The following is a 17,073-nucleotide window of genomic DNA, read 5'->3' on the forward strand; positions in this document are numbered from 1 at the left end:
CCTCTGAAAGGCGAAATTGTAAAACTTTGGAAAGGCCCAAAAATACTTTTTCTATAATGGGGGTCTACGACAACAGACAGACCAAACGACCACTTGCATGAACACGAGACCGAGTCCAGTCCCAGCCAGGTTTTTTTTTAAATATATGTAACCTCATCTCTGGAATTGTCACAGTCCAAATGTAAAGTAAACCGCAAAAAAAAGTTATACAAACAAAATCTTAGTTGCTTTTGTCTCAAACCGCTGTTCTATCAAGATAATCAGATTCCAGGGCAAAGGTCAAGGAAAAAAGTAACTAAGGTCTGCAACATGAAAATGCAAGTATTTCTAGGAATCACATGCCAATGAAATAACCTAAGTCACATTAACAGTAGAAAATTACTGATCACGTTATAATGAGATCAACACGTTATGGATCATGATGAAAAAATAAGATTTTTTTTTACCCTTTCTGGCAATTAAACAGCAGGTATTAAGATATTCAAACACCACATAGATACATTTTGCAAGACATCAAGTCTGCATTAACCACACATACTTGTGGCAAAATATGCAAACAAACATGCTCCCCGTGGTCGCATGTATTTTTATCCGGGTCCTTCAGGTTTTTCCTCCACATTTAGAAACATGCGTTCAGAGTATTTGGCTGCTACAAATATGCACACGATAAGCCACTTTACTGAGCTATCATTTGTGGCCAGGTCACTTATGAAAAATACCTACATATCCCAGTAGTGGACCTTACCTGGTAAAATAAACATTGTTTAGTTTTAGTTTAGTTTATATTCTTCCACCAGAAGACTATGACAAATATCTACTTCTGGAGGTTATGTGTTTATTTATTTATTTACATTAACTTTACTGACATACAAGGACTGTCTTACATCTCTAGACAGGTAGGGCACTACACCTACACAGGTTGTTGGGGCGAGGGTTACGAGCGATGACGTATGAAGCTTGGCACAAAATACGAGAGGCTAGTATGGTGAACAAAGAGCAGAATATTAGGTTTTACTAATAACTCCTTAAACCCAATTGGAACAAATCTGCCATATGAACCTATTGTAGTTAAGGATTTTATTTTAATTCGTAAGACCTACTACCCAAGTATAAAACTCCTCACCACTCAAAAGATCATGTAATCAAAGTTAGTCTATGTGACATAAACGCCCAAAAAAGTCTACAATGTTCACACAAAAAATACACTTTCCAAAGTGAAGGTCAACACAAATCTGTCATTGAAATGTAATTCCCATCATGGTTCAATAATTTTATGAGGAATGAATCATCTGTCACCTACAATTCTTTTAAGATTTTCACTTCTGCAAATTGCAAAATCTTCTACAATTTACAGGATTTGTCAATTACGGGAGGGCGGATTATTGGCGGTTCGACTGAAGTGATAATTGTTGGCATTTGAATCAGGCTTTGGCTATATTGCTCGAGAAGTGAATGCGTGAGGTGCAGGTATTGTGTGGATCACCGCATTCAGTCCGCTGAGCTGCTGAGTGATGTTGAGCAGAAGCACGGTGACAAGCTGCCACCTCGTTCCGCGGTCCCTCATCACATCCCACACGGACCTGGGCCCCCCCCCAGACATCTGTTCCTGCTCCGCTCTCATGGCCAAAAGCTCCTCATCCAGTTGGTGCTCCAGGGGAGAACTGCCAGTGCCCTGACCAATATCAGCGCTGTTACCATCACCACCACCAGCAGCAACATCACTACAGCTGCCACCACCATTACTGCCATCGCCATCACCCCCACGTAACCATGCGAGCACTGCAAAGAGACAAGAACACACATTTTATGTTTTGTGACTTCCGCATGATTTTAGAATATTTGGCCTAGAGCTGGGATGAGTCAGTTAAAGAGATTCAACAAATATGTTTCCATGGTAGATCACTAGAGCCCCTTTAAAATTGGGCGACTGACCCACACCCTGCCTCCCAAAGGCAGGAATCCTCCTACAAGCCATGCCTAGTGTGGCCTATAGCTTGTAGTGGGTATCCTGTGGCGACCTCTGTGTGTGGGCATGAGTTCTTGTTTTAACCATTTACAACTACAATTGGTACCATTTGTTCTGTGTGTGTGTAGTAAAGGGGGTCACCTTAATTCTGGTAAAGTTGATAAAATATTAATTAAACTGTTGTGTAAAGTTTTGCTATTCGGGTGTCAACTTTTAGAAAATTTGACACTTTGATAAAACGATTGTTGCCCAAAATGTGGAGACACAAATCAGCACAAAAAATCTCGTCTCTGTATTCTCGCCCTGCTTCCTAAGCCAATATTCCTGCCCTGTTATCTCATCATGGCCTACACGCATACCAGTCCTGCTCATTATTATTTCTGCTATATAAATATTTCCAAGGACAGATGCTTGCTGAAACGCATTACAGAATACAATCAACGCAATGCTAACAGACCTCTCAATGTGCACTGTTATGACAGAAAGTCACACGAGGAGATTAAATAATGGCCTCATAAAAGAGTACACCCTGACTCCGGCATTATTCAACCTCTACATCAGTAACATTTTATCAAGAGTCTCGCAAAATAATTAATGCAGAAGATATTGCACTGGCTAACCCAAGTCTCTACTTGCGAGAAAGCAGAGAGAACCCTGGAGGTGGACCTAACAATGCTAGAAAATTACTTCAAAGCATTATGCTTGAAGCCGAATGCAGGGAAAACATCAGTATCCTCCTTTCAATTGAGAAAAAAAATTAAGGATCGAGGCCACTCAAGGTAAATTCTGTGGTGCCCTTCGTAACCATGACCACAGACCCAGATACCTCAGAGTCGCCCTTGACTGGACTCTCACGCTGTCGCCATCACCTCACAGCCTCTAGCAAGAAGATTAAATACAGAGTCAACAGCATCCAAAAGCTAGCATGGAATTCCTGGGGATGTAATACAGGGATGTTTTAGAGATCAATGTGGCAGAAAATCGCACTAAGCATGTCTGGTGCAACAGCTCTCACATTGGGCTCGTTGGCACTAAAATCAATGCTGTGCTGGGTGTGGCCAGTGGCTCCCGAATATCTATAACCACTGCAGTGGCTGTCAGTGCTCGCAAACATCCCACTATTATCCATAATAATATTTTGGGTTAGATCGCGTAAATATAAATGTGTTGTTAAAACCCACCAACACCCGACACAGCCAACTAGTAAGGGTTGTCACGTAAACAGTACATGCCAATTCGTCACTCGAACAGCACACTGGTGTGTTGGAGTGCCAAGCCACAACATTTACAATCTGAGTACGACATTTTGCCAGTAATTACAACTAGCTTCATCAGGCGACAGCCAGATTTGTGGAGAAGTCTTACTGTCCCACTATCAATAATCTGATGGGATGATGCAACACTTAAGGAGTATTTTTTAAAGATCTTGTAAAATCCAAATGTTCCCCCCTCTGCATATCGACACGAAATCTCCACCACCCTCCCATCGTAAATAGAGACTTGGACTTGAGGCCTGCCACCCAATGGCACAAGATGTCGGAAAACAGAGGTTTTCCAAACAAGAACCTTACTGAATAATTGGTAAAGGAATAGCCTGGTTTATCTCTGCCCCAACGACAGTGGACCACTCTCAACCTTGTCCGAACACATGAAAGGTGTGGATAGTTCCTTTCTGATGCCGAGAGGTTGTTGCATGCCTTAATTTAATCAAGGTTGGCTTACTGTAACGCCTTGCTTGCTGGCGTTTCTAAAAATATTTAAATAGATTACAACATATTTAAAACTTAGCTGCCCGGCATTTAACCAGATCTAAATAGTATGACCATATTGCTTCTATTATTTCATCCCTGTACTGGCTGGCTCCCTGTAAAATACAGAATCGACTTCAAGATCATTCTTCTCACGTTTAAGGCCTTGAATGTGCTGGCTCTTAAATATCTGCAAAAATTTTAGATCAGCTTATTCTGGTTTACTCATCATTCCAAAGGCAAGACTGGTGGTTTTATATGGGGGATGGAGCGTTCTGCAGCCAGGATCCACAGTTGTGGAATCCCCATCATTGTTCTATTGGGGATTCTGAGTCTGTTTCACTTTTTAAATCACGCCCTAAAACTCACCTATTTTTACAGGCTTTCCCCGTAACTTAAGATTTGAGAGCCAATGCTTATGCATTGGCTTTTCCTGATGTCCGAATATATCACTGTTTCATTACTATTTGCTTTTGCATAGTTTGTTCATTGTATTGCCAATTGGAGCATAGTTGTCATTTAATATTATTATCAGCTATTATTTCGCTTAGATTTAATCTACACTCGTGAGTTTATTTTTTTCTGTGCTTTGAGATATTTCGATATGAAAGGCGTTTCATAACATATAGGTTAGGATTATTATTATTTTAAAATCAAGGATTAAACCAAACTGCAAATGCAGTGAAGTGCAAACCATGAAGGGTCTCACTGATGACTGTCCAACGCAACGAGCTACATTCTCGTAGAATAACAGGACTCCACTCAGCCACCCGAGATGCTATGAAATGGCTTATAAAGTAAATAAATAATACGAGTATAGCCTGTGGCTTTTTTCAAACGCTATACGAAAGAATAGTTTTTTAAAAGAGAGTATTGAAAAATAAGAATAGATTTAACCCTTTCTGACAATAAAACATGAGGTGTTAAGATGCTCAAACACCAAATAGATACAGTTTGCAAGGCATCAAGTCTGCATTAACCACACATACTTGTGGTGTACATGCAAACAAAATATGCTCTGATAATATATGTATTTCTTCTTGGTTCTTTCGGTAAAGTCACGTAGAAGGGAAGTAATAAAATAATAAAAATAAAACATAATAAAACAATTCTCACGACGTTTCGGCCACAACGCAAGCAGCCATCCTCAGGTGAAAACCAGGTCTGTCGAGGCGACAGCGTCTGAATGAAACAGCACACGTGCTTGGAGCATATATATAAGCTGGGTTGGAAGGGGGGAAAAGGGCGCATTGACAAAAGAATATGCATATCAAGAGGAATTTAGCATATTTATGGGAAATGCAGGTATGTGATTAGTACTACTTCTGCCCGTGCATTATGCAGGATTAGCAGCATCAAAGGGAGGGGATATGGGAATGCAGGTATGTGATTAGTACTACTTATGCCCGTGCATTACGCAAGATTAGCAGCATCAAAGGGAGGGGATAGGGGTAGCATTAATAAAAGGAAGGAGTGTTAATAGTATGTAGCTGCAGTAACTAAAACCACCACATAAACAACTAAAGTATAAACTACATAGTATCATCAGTAAACTAAATTACTAACAGTAAGTAATACATTACGTCGTAAAAAATATATAATATGCTTCCATCTAAACTGTATTCTCTTACATCTGCCACGGCTGAGAGTCTACACCGTATTATATACTGCCATAGACAAACCCAACATTAAATTATATACTGTATTGCTATAAACCACCCTATACCTTATACATTTGTAATGCGGGCGTAAATGACCTTCCGGATATGACGTCACGAGGGGGAGGAGTTACGTCACGTGGGGGTAAGGGTTCAGGTCTTAAAGGGGAGAAACCGGAAGAGGAGGGGAGTGATCGAGGACTGAGCTTGAGTGGGGCCACGCAGGGCGAGAGCTGGGGGTGGCGAGATCGCCACACACGCACAGAGTACGGTCGGCACCGTTGGCCAGCGGTGACCGACCCCGGAGGAACCAGGAGCAGCCGAGGGGGCTGTAACGGGAGCAGCCGGAGCGGCTGCCCGAGAGGACCAGCAGCGGGGCTGCCTACGAGAGGGAGAGACAGCAGCCGGAGAGGCTGCAGCGAGAGCAGCCGGAGAGGCTGCCCGAAGAGTCCAGCAGCGGGGCTGCTGGAGAAAGGAGAGAGAGGCTACAGCAGCGACAACAGCGTCGGCCGCAGAGCGGAGAGTCTATGCGAGAGAGCCGTGTGGGGAAAGAGGAGGGGAACCCGAATAAAGGACACCAAGCCAGATACCGTAGTCGAGTCCTTTATTACACTGGTGTCAGAAGTGTAACGGCATGTCAAAGCAACTAAGAAAAAATAATATTCCGACGCCTTCATCTGCTTCATCATCCGACGACGACGGCCTCCCTCCAGCGATGGACCCAGCTGCGTTGGTGGAGGACACCCGGGCTGGAGCGAGTGCGGGTCCGAGGGATCAAGATGTCGCCGCATCGGCGGGCCCGTCAGCATCAACGGACGCGGATTTCCGATGGGCGCAGATGGCAGAGCAGCTTGAGACGCTCAAGAATATATTGGCGCAGTTGTGTACCCTCGTCACGCCGAGGACGGCGTTTGGGAGAGCCGAGGGTGGTCCACAGGCCGCCGCCTTGCCTTCGCCGTCGACGCCATCAGCCACGCGGCACGAAGACGCCATCTTGGGCGTGGCGGGGGAGGAACGGCGGGAGGCCGCCATTTTGCGCTCTCCGCGACGGGAGGCCGCCATCTTGACCACGCCGCGATGCGACGCCATTTTGAATCTACCACCGGAGGATTCATCGCTGGAAGACGGCGCGCCAAGGAGTCGCAGTCGTCATCTTACTGCGGTTAAAGAATTCTCCATCGGGGGTGATTGGAGCGCTTTCGCCTGCAGATTTTTGGCGGTGGTACGCTCTGCAAGGTGGACTGACGCTGAAGCTTTGGAAGTGCTGCCGACTCTTCTGGATGACGAGTCGGTCAGATTCTTTCGTTCTATAACGGCCGAAAAGAAGAAAACATTACGAGGAGTTTTTGATGAAATAGCGGATGCTTACGAGCCGCCCGATGATGCTCATCGCCGATTTGCTCAACGCCAGCGAGCGCCCGAGGAGTCGCCGGTGGCGTTTAGGGGTGCGGTGCTGGAGTTGGCTATGGCCGCATATCCGGAGACGAAGCCTGACCTGCTCGAGCCTCTCATCTTGGGTAAGATGCTCGAGCTGTCCCGGGATCTGGGGATCCCCATGCCGGTGTGTGGCCACGAGAAGCTGACGTCCCGGGCGGCAGCTAAATGTCTGGACGCACAGTTTAACTTGCGCCGGTGGAAGCAAGTCGCGGCGTGGACGGGGGGACCCATCATCGAGGGAGGTGCCGTGGGTTGGGACCCCAAGAAGGCGGTATACGTGCCGGATGAGGGGAGCCCGCAGGAGCTGACGGCCGCCTCGGGTCCATGGTCGGGCCGTGGTAGGCCGGTCCCGCGCGCTGCACCGCCGGCACGGGGCCGTCGGGACGCGGGGCCTGCGCTGCGGCGCAATGACACTGACTGCTTCCGCTGCGGGCGTAAGGGCCATTACGCCAGGGATTGCTGGGCCCGTATCCCGGGTCCGCCCCAGCAGGAGGCCTCGTCAACGGACGCGCCAAAGAAGGAACCTCCAAGACAGGCAAGTCGGTGCGCACCAGACACCCGGCAAGGCTTTACACCTCACCCATCACCGTTGTCGTGCGATCCGGGTGTTGTTATTAACGAGAGGCCATCGACGGGGCCGTGTCGCTCGGTGACGCAGTGGCGTAAATTGGCACGGAGGGTCGTCGCGGCCGCTACTCGTTCGTCCACTGTACCGGGGTCTATACAAGTGGTGGACGTGCGTATTTTGGTTGATTCCGGTGCGTCCGCGACCATTATATCGGATGTCATTTTCCATCTCCTGGGCATCCCACCGATGGTCGTGTGTCCGGTATACGGGTCGTGCGTCGCTGCGAACGGGGGTAGCATGGGCATTGTGGGACAGGTGGACGCTAAAATATCTATCGGGGAAGTGTCGGCCTCGGGAATAGTGTTAATTTCAAGATCTCTGGCTGTTCCTTGTTTATTGGGCACTGATTTTCTGGCTAAGATGCCCATTTTGATTAAAATTAATGAGAATTGTATTGAATTGCCGGGTGGCCGCAAAATTTCGTTTCTGCCGTCGCCCTGGGGGCGACCTGTTCCTGCCGCCCAGGTGCAGGCGTTATCCGAAGTATCTGTTGACATTCCACCTGGCTCACAGATGCTTATCCCCTTGCGATATCGGAAGCCACCGCCTGATCGGCGAGGTGCGGTTGGGGTCTTGTTATCGCCATCCGCCACCATAACGGCCGGATTGGCGCTGGTTGGGGCGCAGACCATTGTCCGGCCGGACCAACAACCGTTTTTGCAGGTGCTCAATGCGAGTGCCGAGCACGTATGTGTTCCGGCTGGTACGGTTGTGGCACATGCCACTACGGCATTTACGGCTCAGGATTGCCTGCACAGCCAGGGTGTGGTTGCTGGAGTTTCGGTGTCGGGAGCTTCGGATGATCGCTGGATTGCTGACTTATGTAGGGAAAATTCTTCCCTGTCCGAGGAACAACGGGGTGCGATTCGTAAATTGTTATTGGCTTATTCGGATGTGTTTAGCTCCGACGATTTGGATTTAGGACGCACCTCGTTGCTTTACCATCATATTGACACAGGGGACGCTGCCCCTATTCGGTTGAACTCGCACCGGATGAGTCCGGCCAAACGAGAACATGTTCGGGGGGCAGTGGATAACATGTTGGCTGCGGACATAATATCTCCATCTAACAGCCCATGGGGCGCGCCTGTTGTTTTGGTCAAGAAAAAGGACGGCAAAATGCGATTTTGTGTTGATTTCCGGAAATTGAATAAAATATCGGTGGCAGATGCGTATCCCCTGCCGCGTATGGACGACTCCCTCGATGCCTTGTCAGGGGCCAAGTTCTTTTCGACACTAGATCTCTCTTCGGGATTCTGGCAGCTCCCCCTTGACGAGCCCTCACGGGAGAAACTGCATTTCGTACGTCGCAGGGGTTGTTTCAGTTTAATTGTCTCCCGATGGGGCTGAACGCGGCCCCTGCCACATTTCAAAGGTTGATGGAACTGGTGTTAACGGGGTTGCAGAGGGAGACATGTCTCATATATTTGGATGACATTATCGTCTTCAGCCGCACATTTGATGAACATTTACGGCGGTTGGAGTCGGTGTTCACAAGGATGCGTTCCGCGAATTTGAAATTTAAACCTAAGAAATGTCACCTACTGCAACGGTCCGTCCGTTATTTGGGGCATATTGTGAGTGCGGATGGGGTTGCTACGGATCCGGAGAAAACAGCGTGCGTCCGGGATTGGCCAACCCCGGCCACTGTGGGGGATGTACATCGCTTTTTGGGATTTGCCTCATATTATCGGAGATTTGTTCCGAATTTTGCGACGATCGCGAGGCCCTTGCACCTCCTTATGGGTAAGGGATGAAAATTTGGTTGGGGACCGCCGGAAGAGGCGGCTTTTCAGGGCCTGCGCGATCTACTGGCAACGGCGCCGACGTTGGATTATCCGGATTTCGATCACCCCTTCATTCTTGATACGGACGCGAGTGACACAGGCATTGGCGCGGTGTTGTCTCAGTCTAAGGGAGGTGTGGAGCGCGTGTTGGCGTATGGTAGTCGGGTTTTGTCTCCCGCGGAAACCCGCTACTGCGTTACTCGCAGGGAACTTTTGGCTGTTGTTTTTTTTCTACGCCAATTTCGACCGTACCTATACGGTCGTTCGTTTATTGTACGCTCGGATCATGCGGCCTTGCAGTATGCTCTTAAAATGGACCAGCCATCCGGCCAGTTGGCGCGTTGGTTGGACACGCTGCAATAATTTTCCTTCCAAATTCACCATCGGAAGGGGGTGCGCCACGCCAATGCGGACGCACTTTCAAGATTGCCGCAGCGCTCCCCTTGCGCGTGCGCGTCGGGGACGCATAGGTGTGCGCTGATTCAATCTCCCCCTCAGCCGGTTGCGCTGGCTGTCGAGATGCCGGATGCTCCGATGGAGCCGGGTCCGACTGATGGGGTTTTGAATCTGCCATGGTCTGTGTGGATTCGGGAGCAAATGTTGGATGATTCGTTGTTGTCCTTACGGAAGCGGTCTGCGGGGGAGAAGGGGAGTCCGAGTACGGGTGGGGTGCTGGAAACCGCTCTCCGGGATGGTCTGCTCATGTGGCGGGAAGGCGTCCAGGAACGCTGGCGTCTGGTAGTGCCGGCGTCCTTGCGATACGAATTGATCCGAACTCTCCATTGTGACACGCTCTTACATCTGGGTGTTCAAAATACCTTATTGACGTTGCAACGTCATTATTTTTGGCATGGCATGGCGACAGATGTCGTCGGGCACGTGCGTGCGTGTCCAGATTGTGCCCGGCAAAAGCCACCTAAACATCCTCATGTGCCGCCGATACAGTCCATTCAGGTGTCTCGAGTTAATGAATTGGTGGCACTGGACATTTTGGGACCCTTCCCACCATCTGCGAGGGGTAATAAATATTTGCTGGTTGGGGTGGAATACCTCTCCCATTGGCCGATGGCCTGGCCGTTGCCCGACCAATCGGCCGCGGCTATTACCGACGCCTTTCTGTTTGGGTACGTTATGGACAAGGGTGCGCCGGAGAGACTCCTCACAGACCAGGGCCGAAATTTTTCTTCTAAATTATTGGCGGAAGTGTGCGCAGCTCTTGGGACTAAGAAAATACGGACATCTCCATACCATCCGCAAACGGATGGTATGGTCGAACGGCTAAATCGGACCTTGTCCGCCATGTTGTGCCACACGGTGAGTGAACAACAATCGGATTGGGATTTGCACATCCCTGGGGTGCTTTCGGCGTACCGGATGACGCCGCATGCGGCTACAGGATATTCGCCGTTTTTCCTGATGTATGGTCGGGAAAACGTGCCACCGATGGATGTGCAGTTGGGAACGGGGGTGAGGGGACCTGGTAAGCCACTTCCAGATTACATCCGAGACACCGTTCGCCGGGTCACGGAGGCGCGGGAGGGGGCCCGCGTGGCTACGGCCAAAGCTCAGGCCCGGAACGAGCGGTATGCTCGGCGCTCTAAGGGGGAGTGCCCCTGGAAGGTTGGGGACCTGGCCTGGCTCCATTGTCCGCAAGTGCGGCCAGGTACCTCACCTAAGTTGCACAAGCCATGGCAAGGGCCCGTCCGCCTCATTGAGGTTCCCAACCCGCAGTCGGCACGTGTTGGATCTCGTCGCTGGTTCGTTCACATGTCGCGTTTGAAACCATATGTTGCTCCTCTACCTGATGCGTCATCTCCTGATGTTGCCTTGCCGGGGTCTGTTGCTGCCGACTCACCCTTGCCTGCGTCAGTTGATCTTGCAAGAGCGCCTGTCGTGCCTGTTGCAGACAGACCGGCCGTGACGCCGCAGATGAGGAGGGGCTCTGCTCGGGGGGTGCCTGCCAGGACTGCGGGAACTCCGAGCCTCGCAGCCCTTTCGACCCCGCTGCCAGCACAATCGCAGGACACCTCCGTGGCTGAGCCGTCGGGTACACGGGACCGGGACGCTGGTGGGCCTCCGACAGCGACAGGAGGATTGTGGCCTGTTGCTCTTAAGACCCCATCACGCTCCCGCTCTGCGGGAGGGCCGCCGACCGTCCGGGACGGGCCGGCGACCCGCACACGTTCTAAATCTCTCACGTTTCGTTAATTGTTCATGTTGTGTTATTGTTCTTGCTGTTATATTTATTGCATGCTTTGTGTCCTTTGATGTGTCTGGGTCGGTTTCACTCGTTACTTGTTCATGTGGTGTTGTTGTTCTTACTGTTATATTTATTGCATGCTTCGTGTCCTTAGGTGTGTCTGGGTCAGTTACGCTCGCATTACTTGTCAGAGGTTTTGTTCAGCCGAGGACGGCTGGGTTTTCTGTACGGGGGAGGGTGGTGTAATGTGGGCGTAAATGACCTTCCGGATGTGACGTCACGAGGGGGAAGAGTTACGTCACGTGGGGGTAAGGGTTCAGGTCTTAAAGGGGAGAAACCGGAAGAGGATGGGAGTGATCGAGGACTGAGCTTGAGTGGGGCCACGCAGGGCGAGAGCTGGGGGTGGCGAGATCGCCACACACGCACAGAGTACGGTCGGCACCGTTGGCCAGCGGTGACCGACCCCGAAGGAACCAGGAGCAGCCGAGGGGGCTGTAACGAGAGCAGCCGGGGCGGCTGCCCGAGAGGACCAGCAGCGGGGCTGCCTACGAGAGGGAGAGACAGCAGCCGGAGAGGCTGCCCGAAGAGTCCAGCAGCGGGGCTGCTGGAGAAAGGAGAGAGAGGCTACAGCAGCGACAACAGCGTCGGCTGCAGAGCGGAGAGTCTATGCGAGAGAGCCGTGTGGGGAAAGAGGAGGCGAACCCGAATAAAGGACACCAAGCCAGATACCGTAGTCGAGTCCTTTATTACACATTGTAATATTACACTATGTATGATTGTACCCACCCTAATGTATAGCACACTGCTGTATATTGACTATTGGCCATACAGCAGTGTGATATACATTAGGGTGGGTAGAATAATACATAGTGTAATATTACAATGTATAGCAATACAGTATGTAATTTAATGTTGGGTTTGTCTATGGCAGTATATAGTACGGTGTAGACTCTCAGCCGTGGCAGATGTAAGAGAATACAGTTTAGATGGAAGCATATTATATATTTTTTACGACGTAGAATTGTAATGTATTACTTACTGTTAGTAACTCAGCTTATTGTAGAGTATATTTAGTTTACTGATGATACTATGTAGTTTATACATAGTATCATCTATGTTTACGTGGTGGTTTTAGTTACTGCAGCTACATACTATTAACACTCCTTCCCTTTATTAATGCTACCCCTATCCCCTCCCTTTGATGCTGATAATCCTTCATAATGCACGGGCATAAATAGTACTATTCACATACCTGCATTTCCCATATCCCCTCCCTTTGATGCTGCTAATCCTGCATAATGCACGGGCAGAAGTAGTACTAATCACATACCTTCATTTCCCATATCCCTTCCCTTTGATGCTGCTAACCCTGCATAATGCACGGGCATAAGTAGTACTAATCACATACCTGCATTTCCCATAAATATGCTAAATTCCTCTTGATATGCATATTCTTTCGTCAAGGCGCCCTTTTCCCCCCTTCCAACCCAGCTTATATATATGCTCCAAGCACGTGTGCTGTTTCATTCAGACGCTGTCGCCTCGACAGACCTGGTTTTCACCTGAGGACGGCTGCTTGCATTGTGGCCGAAACGTCGTGAAAATTATTTTATTATGTTTTATTTGTATTCTTTTATTACTTCCCTTCTACGTGACTTTACCGAAAGAACCAAGAAGATGAATATATGTATTGTCTTTGAAACTGATTGGCTTACACCAGACAGCCTTCTTCATGGCTTTGTCTCACCAGTGTCAGACCAGAGAACGCCAAAAGGCAAGAGTACAACGAGAATTGTGTTATGAGGTCACGTGAAGAAAAAAGAAAGGGATTATAAACATTTTAAGAGGGAGGGGTAAGGACCTCGGCGCGCCTGCTGGGGCTGCCCTCTGTCGATGAGGAGGTAGCAGGGGCTCTCGGGGAAGAAAGGAAGCACGAGCAGCTGTGTGAGCGCCGGCAGCACGGGGAGCGCCAGTACCACCGCCCACAGCTGCTGCTGCTGCCGCTGCCCTCCCAGCACCTCCCTGCAATAGACATACTTAAACATCATGGGAGCTCTTTTGCCAGTCCCAAAATATAATAATAGGGTTTTCTCCTTTTTTCTGGCAACAAAACAGGTGTTAAGATGTTAAAACACCAAACTGAAACCTTTTACAAGTGTAGTGTCGTGCAGAATCACTCGGTCAGACACGTTGTTGAAGCCACCTGCTTACACTTTAATACTCTCTCTCGCACCAGTTGTAGGCACTACTATCTCTGTCTATACCAGGGGTCGGCAACCAAAATAACAAGAAGAGCCATTTCTTTCCAATTCGGTACAAAATTCAGTATTTCAAGAGCCGCAATGCATCTGAGTACATACTGTACATACGTACATATCGTCAAGAATCAGCCCGTAAAGAGCCGCATGCGGCTCCGGAGCCGTAGGTTGCCGACCCCTGGTCTATACGGTCACTTTGTTCACCAACTTGCCCTATCTACTTTACACCTCGCTGACATGCCTGTGGCAGAAATTCCTCTCAGCAGCTCCGCACTCACAGCTCCGCACACACACAGCAGCTCACACAGAGCTTGCACACAGTCCCGCTCATATTTGTACACAGTCGTGCTCACACAGAGCTCGCACACAGCAGCGCTCACACAGAGCTCGCACACAGCAGCGCTCACACAGAACTTGCATACAGCAGCGCTCACACATAGCTCGCACACAGCAGCGCTCACACAGAGCTTGCACACAGTCGTACTCACACAGAGCTTGCACACAGTCGTGCTCACACAGAGCTTGCACACAGCAGCGCTCGCACAGAGGCTTCGCTCACACAGAGGCTTCGCTCACAGAGAGCTGCTCTCCTTCTGCTCCGCTGCACTCGCCTACATTCCCTCAGACCCACTCGCTCATCCAATCCAGGTGGGGGGATAAACAATCACTCGCCCGTCGACTCGCGAGAGTTGAGGTCCGTCCCTTGCTTGAGCGGCAGCGGCGAGATGTCTTCACCTTGGTCCCAAAACCCGAACTTCTGCTTGAAGGCCACATGAATTGTGGAACGCTCGCTGGCAGTAGGTCACGGGACAGACCCAGGTGCCGTGGGTTTACTGCCTTACATGACTTGCCGATGCACCACCTGTACTGCCTACTGTGCAAACTTGCTGTGATTTATCCGCCTGGCGCTCTGCTCATTGTTGTGAGCATCGCTCCTCTGTCGTCCGTTGTTGCTGGAGGGCGACTGCCTCCAACTGCCCAGTATCATCCTTCACGAGCCTCCTCTACAGAGGTTGATCTTAACGCCGCTGGTACCAGTAATTGGCAAGTCCAATCAGCTCCATATCGTCTCGTGCCACATCATTCTATGTCTTCTCTAGTTCATGTCTCTCTATATAGCCGAACAAAAGCTGTTTGGGCATGTGCTGGCTGGGGATGCGGGCTACATGACCCAGCCAACGCAGCCTTGCCTGTGAGAGGAGCCCACCGATGGGACTGTGTCCAGATCTTTCAAGAATTTGTGAGCTCCTCACACATTCCAGCCTGGATAAAGCAAGGGTGGATCATAGGCAGGCCAGCCTGAATGTTTCTAATTGGCATATATGTTACATTAGGGAGGTCCACGATTCACAAGCTTAGAGAAGGGAGGGCATGACCCTGGCCGTGAAGACCTGAAGCTTCTTGTGGAGCAACAGACCAGGTAGCTTCCACACAGCGTTACACTGCCAATGAAAAGACAATGCCACTTCACTGATATGGAGTGAGACCTCTGCTGTTAAACCGGAGCTGGTCATGAGCACACTGCCCAGGTATGGATGGAAACTTCTCCACTCTCTCCATAACTGCCCCGCCAATAGGGAGTTGAAGGGGTGGAGTGTTTGATGACACAAAATACCCAGGCAGGTGCTTAGTTTTGGAGGGGCTGATGATAATAATAATGCAATTCAGAATGCGCGCAAATTTGCGGACGTAATGGCCGCAAATCAGAGGCATGGAGCCAAGCTCAGAGTTACTCGAAAGCATGGTTGTAGAGGTGAGTTTTTAAGTGTCTCTTGAAGGAGACGATTGAGGTGATGCTGCGAATGTCCAGAGGGATTGCGTTTCAGACTGCCATCGAGAAGCGGCGCATAGACGTGACCATCCTGGATCTTGGTATCAAGAGGAGGTCGTGAGTCGCACTGCTAAGGCATCTTTCGTGTGCTGTGCTGCAAGTCGTCAATAATGAAGAGAGGTACGGGGGACAGGCAGTTGTGAAGGCATGGTGGCAGAGGCAGGCAATCTTTATGTGACTCTGCTGGCAATGGGTAGCCAGTGGAGGGCAAGGAGACAGGCAAGTGAGTCGAAACGGGGATGAGTGCAGCCAATGACGACGCGTGCTAGGTTGTTTTGTAATCTTTAAAGTTTTTTTAGGTTGCCAGAGGAGGACCGGACCAGCATGCTCCAACAGCACATCCAATTCCTTCTCTGAGTGAGCAGCAATCACCAGATCATCAGCATAAATAACATGGTTGACCAATAGAGAGATATTTCTCGACTGCACTAGGCATCAGTCAGTCTCCCATTGTATCTGTGCCAGATGGAGATTTCTTTGAAACAGCCGTGGTAACCTCGAACGAAGTGGTAAAAAATGTGTTAATGTCAGAACCAGATGATACCCCTGCCGCACTCCAAGATGAATAGAGAATGGCTCGGACTCCCGGCCACGTTGCTTTACCTGGGCCTGCTCACCATCATGAAGGTCCTTAATGATTGTGATCAGAGAGTCAGGGACTCCAAAAGCACGAAGGAGAACCTACAACCCAGGCATAGTGATGGTATCATAGGCCTTGACCAGGTCAATAAAGCAGAGATGTAGGTCTTGTTGGAATTTCCTACACCTCTGCTGTAGCAGACAGACAGAAAATATGGCATCTGTGCAGGACCGCCCTTTTCTGAAACCGCATTGGGGCTCCACAAGCCTCTCCTCAGCGTGCCTAGCAAGGCGATGTTGAATAATCCTTGCCAGGACCTTTCCCGGCACACTAAGGAGTGAGATGCCCATGTAGTTGTTACAGTCTATGCGGTCCCCCTTCTTAAAGAGGGGGACCACCAGACATCCTTCAAATCCTGCAGAACCCATCCAGTGGTCCAGACTATTGTTATGATGTCATATAGGGCAGTCTGTGCACAAACGCCACCCTCTCTCAGCATTTCGCTTGGGCGATCATCTCTGCCCGGTGCCTTTCCTGGTCTCAGACTTCAGTACTTCCTCAACAGATGGCACCTCAGCCAGCCACTGACAGGGGGTGACTTCTTCCAATATTTGAGGCACCGCAGCCTCAGCAGGGTCATCCCCACTTTGTGCCACGATGTTTTCCTGGCTGAGGGATTTCTCCTCCCCCAGGACCTCACAGAAATGCTCAGCAAATCTGCAAACCTGTACCTGGGGGTCGGAGATTGGATCACCGTTTTTTCCCCTAATGATGGTAATAGGTGTGGCGCTGCAGGTTACTTTTAATGGAGTTAAATAGTGATTTGTGATCCGGGGCCACCGAGGCAGACTCCATCTCCTCAGCAACCCGCCACCACCACCCATCCTTGCAGCGCCTAATGGCTCTCCAAACCTCCGAGCGAAGGCTGCGGTAAGCCTCCTCATTCTCTGACATGGGATGCTGTAGCCGATGAGAGTGGG

The 17,073-nt window shown here is 49.7% G+C and overlaps 1 protein-coding gene across 3 annotated transcripts in view; it reads right to left on the minus strand.

Annotated features, from left to right (window-relative positions):
• The window catches only part of LOC133358597 (solute carrier family 2, facilitated glucose transporter member 5-like), a 65,777-nt gene that overhangs the window by 18,192 nt on the left and 30,512 nt on the right, over nucleotides 1–17,073 (minus strand). For all 3 annotated transcript variants that reach the window (XM_061576965.1, XM_061576967.1, XM_061576966.1), the window contains 2 exons: nucleotides 13,286–13,446; nucleotides 1,484–1,779 (listed from right to left, as the gene is read on the minus strand). In XM_061576965.1, coding sequence (XP_061432949.1) covers nucleotides 1,484–1,779; nucleotides 13,286–13,446 — 457 coding nt within the window. The remainder of the gene's footprint in view (nucleotides 1–1,483; nucleotides 1,780–13,285; nucleotides 13,447–17,073) is intronic.

The sequence above is a fragment of the Lethenteron reissneri genome, chromosome 62 (genome assembly GCF_015708825.2).
Source record: "Lethenteron reissneri isolate LAM-NWPU_2019-01 chromosome 62, ASM1570882v1, whole genome shotgun sequence".
NCBI classification, from domain to species: domain Eukaryota; kingdom Metazoa; phylum Chordata; class Hyperoartia; order Petromyzontiformes; family Petromyzontidae; genus Lethenteron; species Lethenteron reissneri.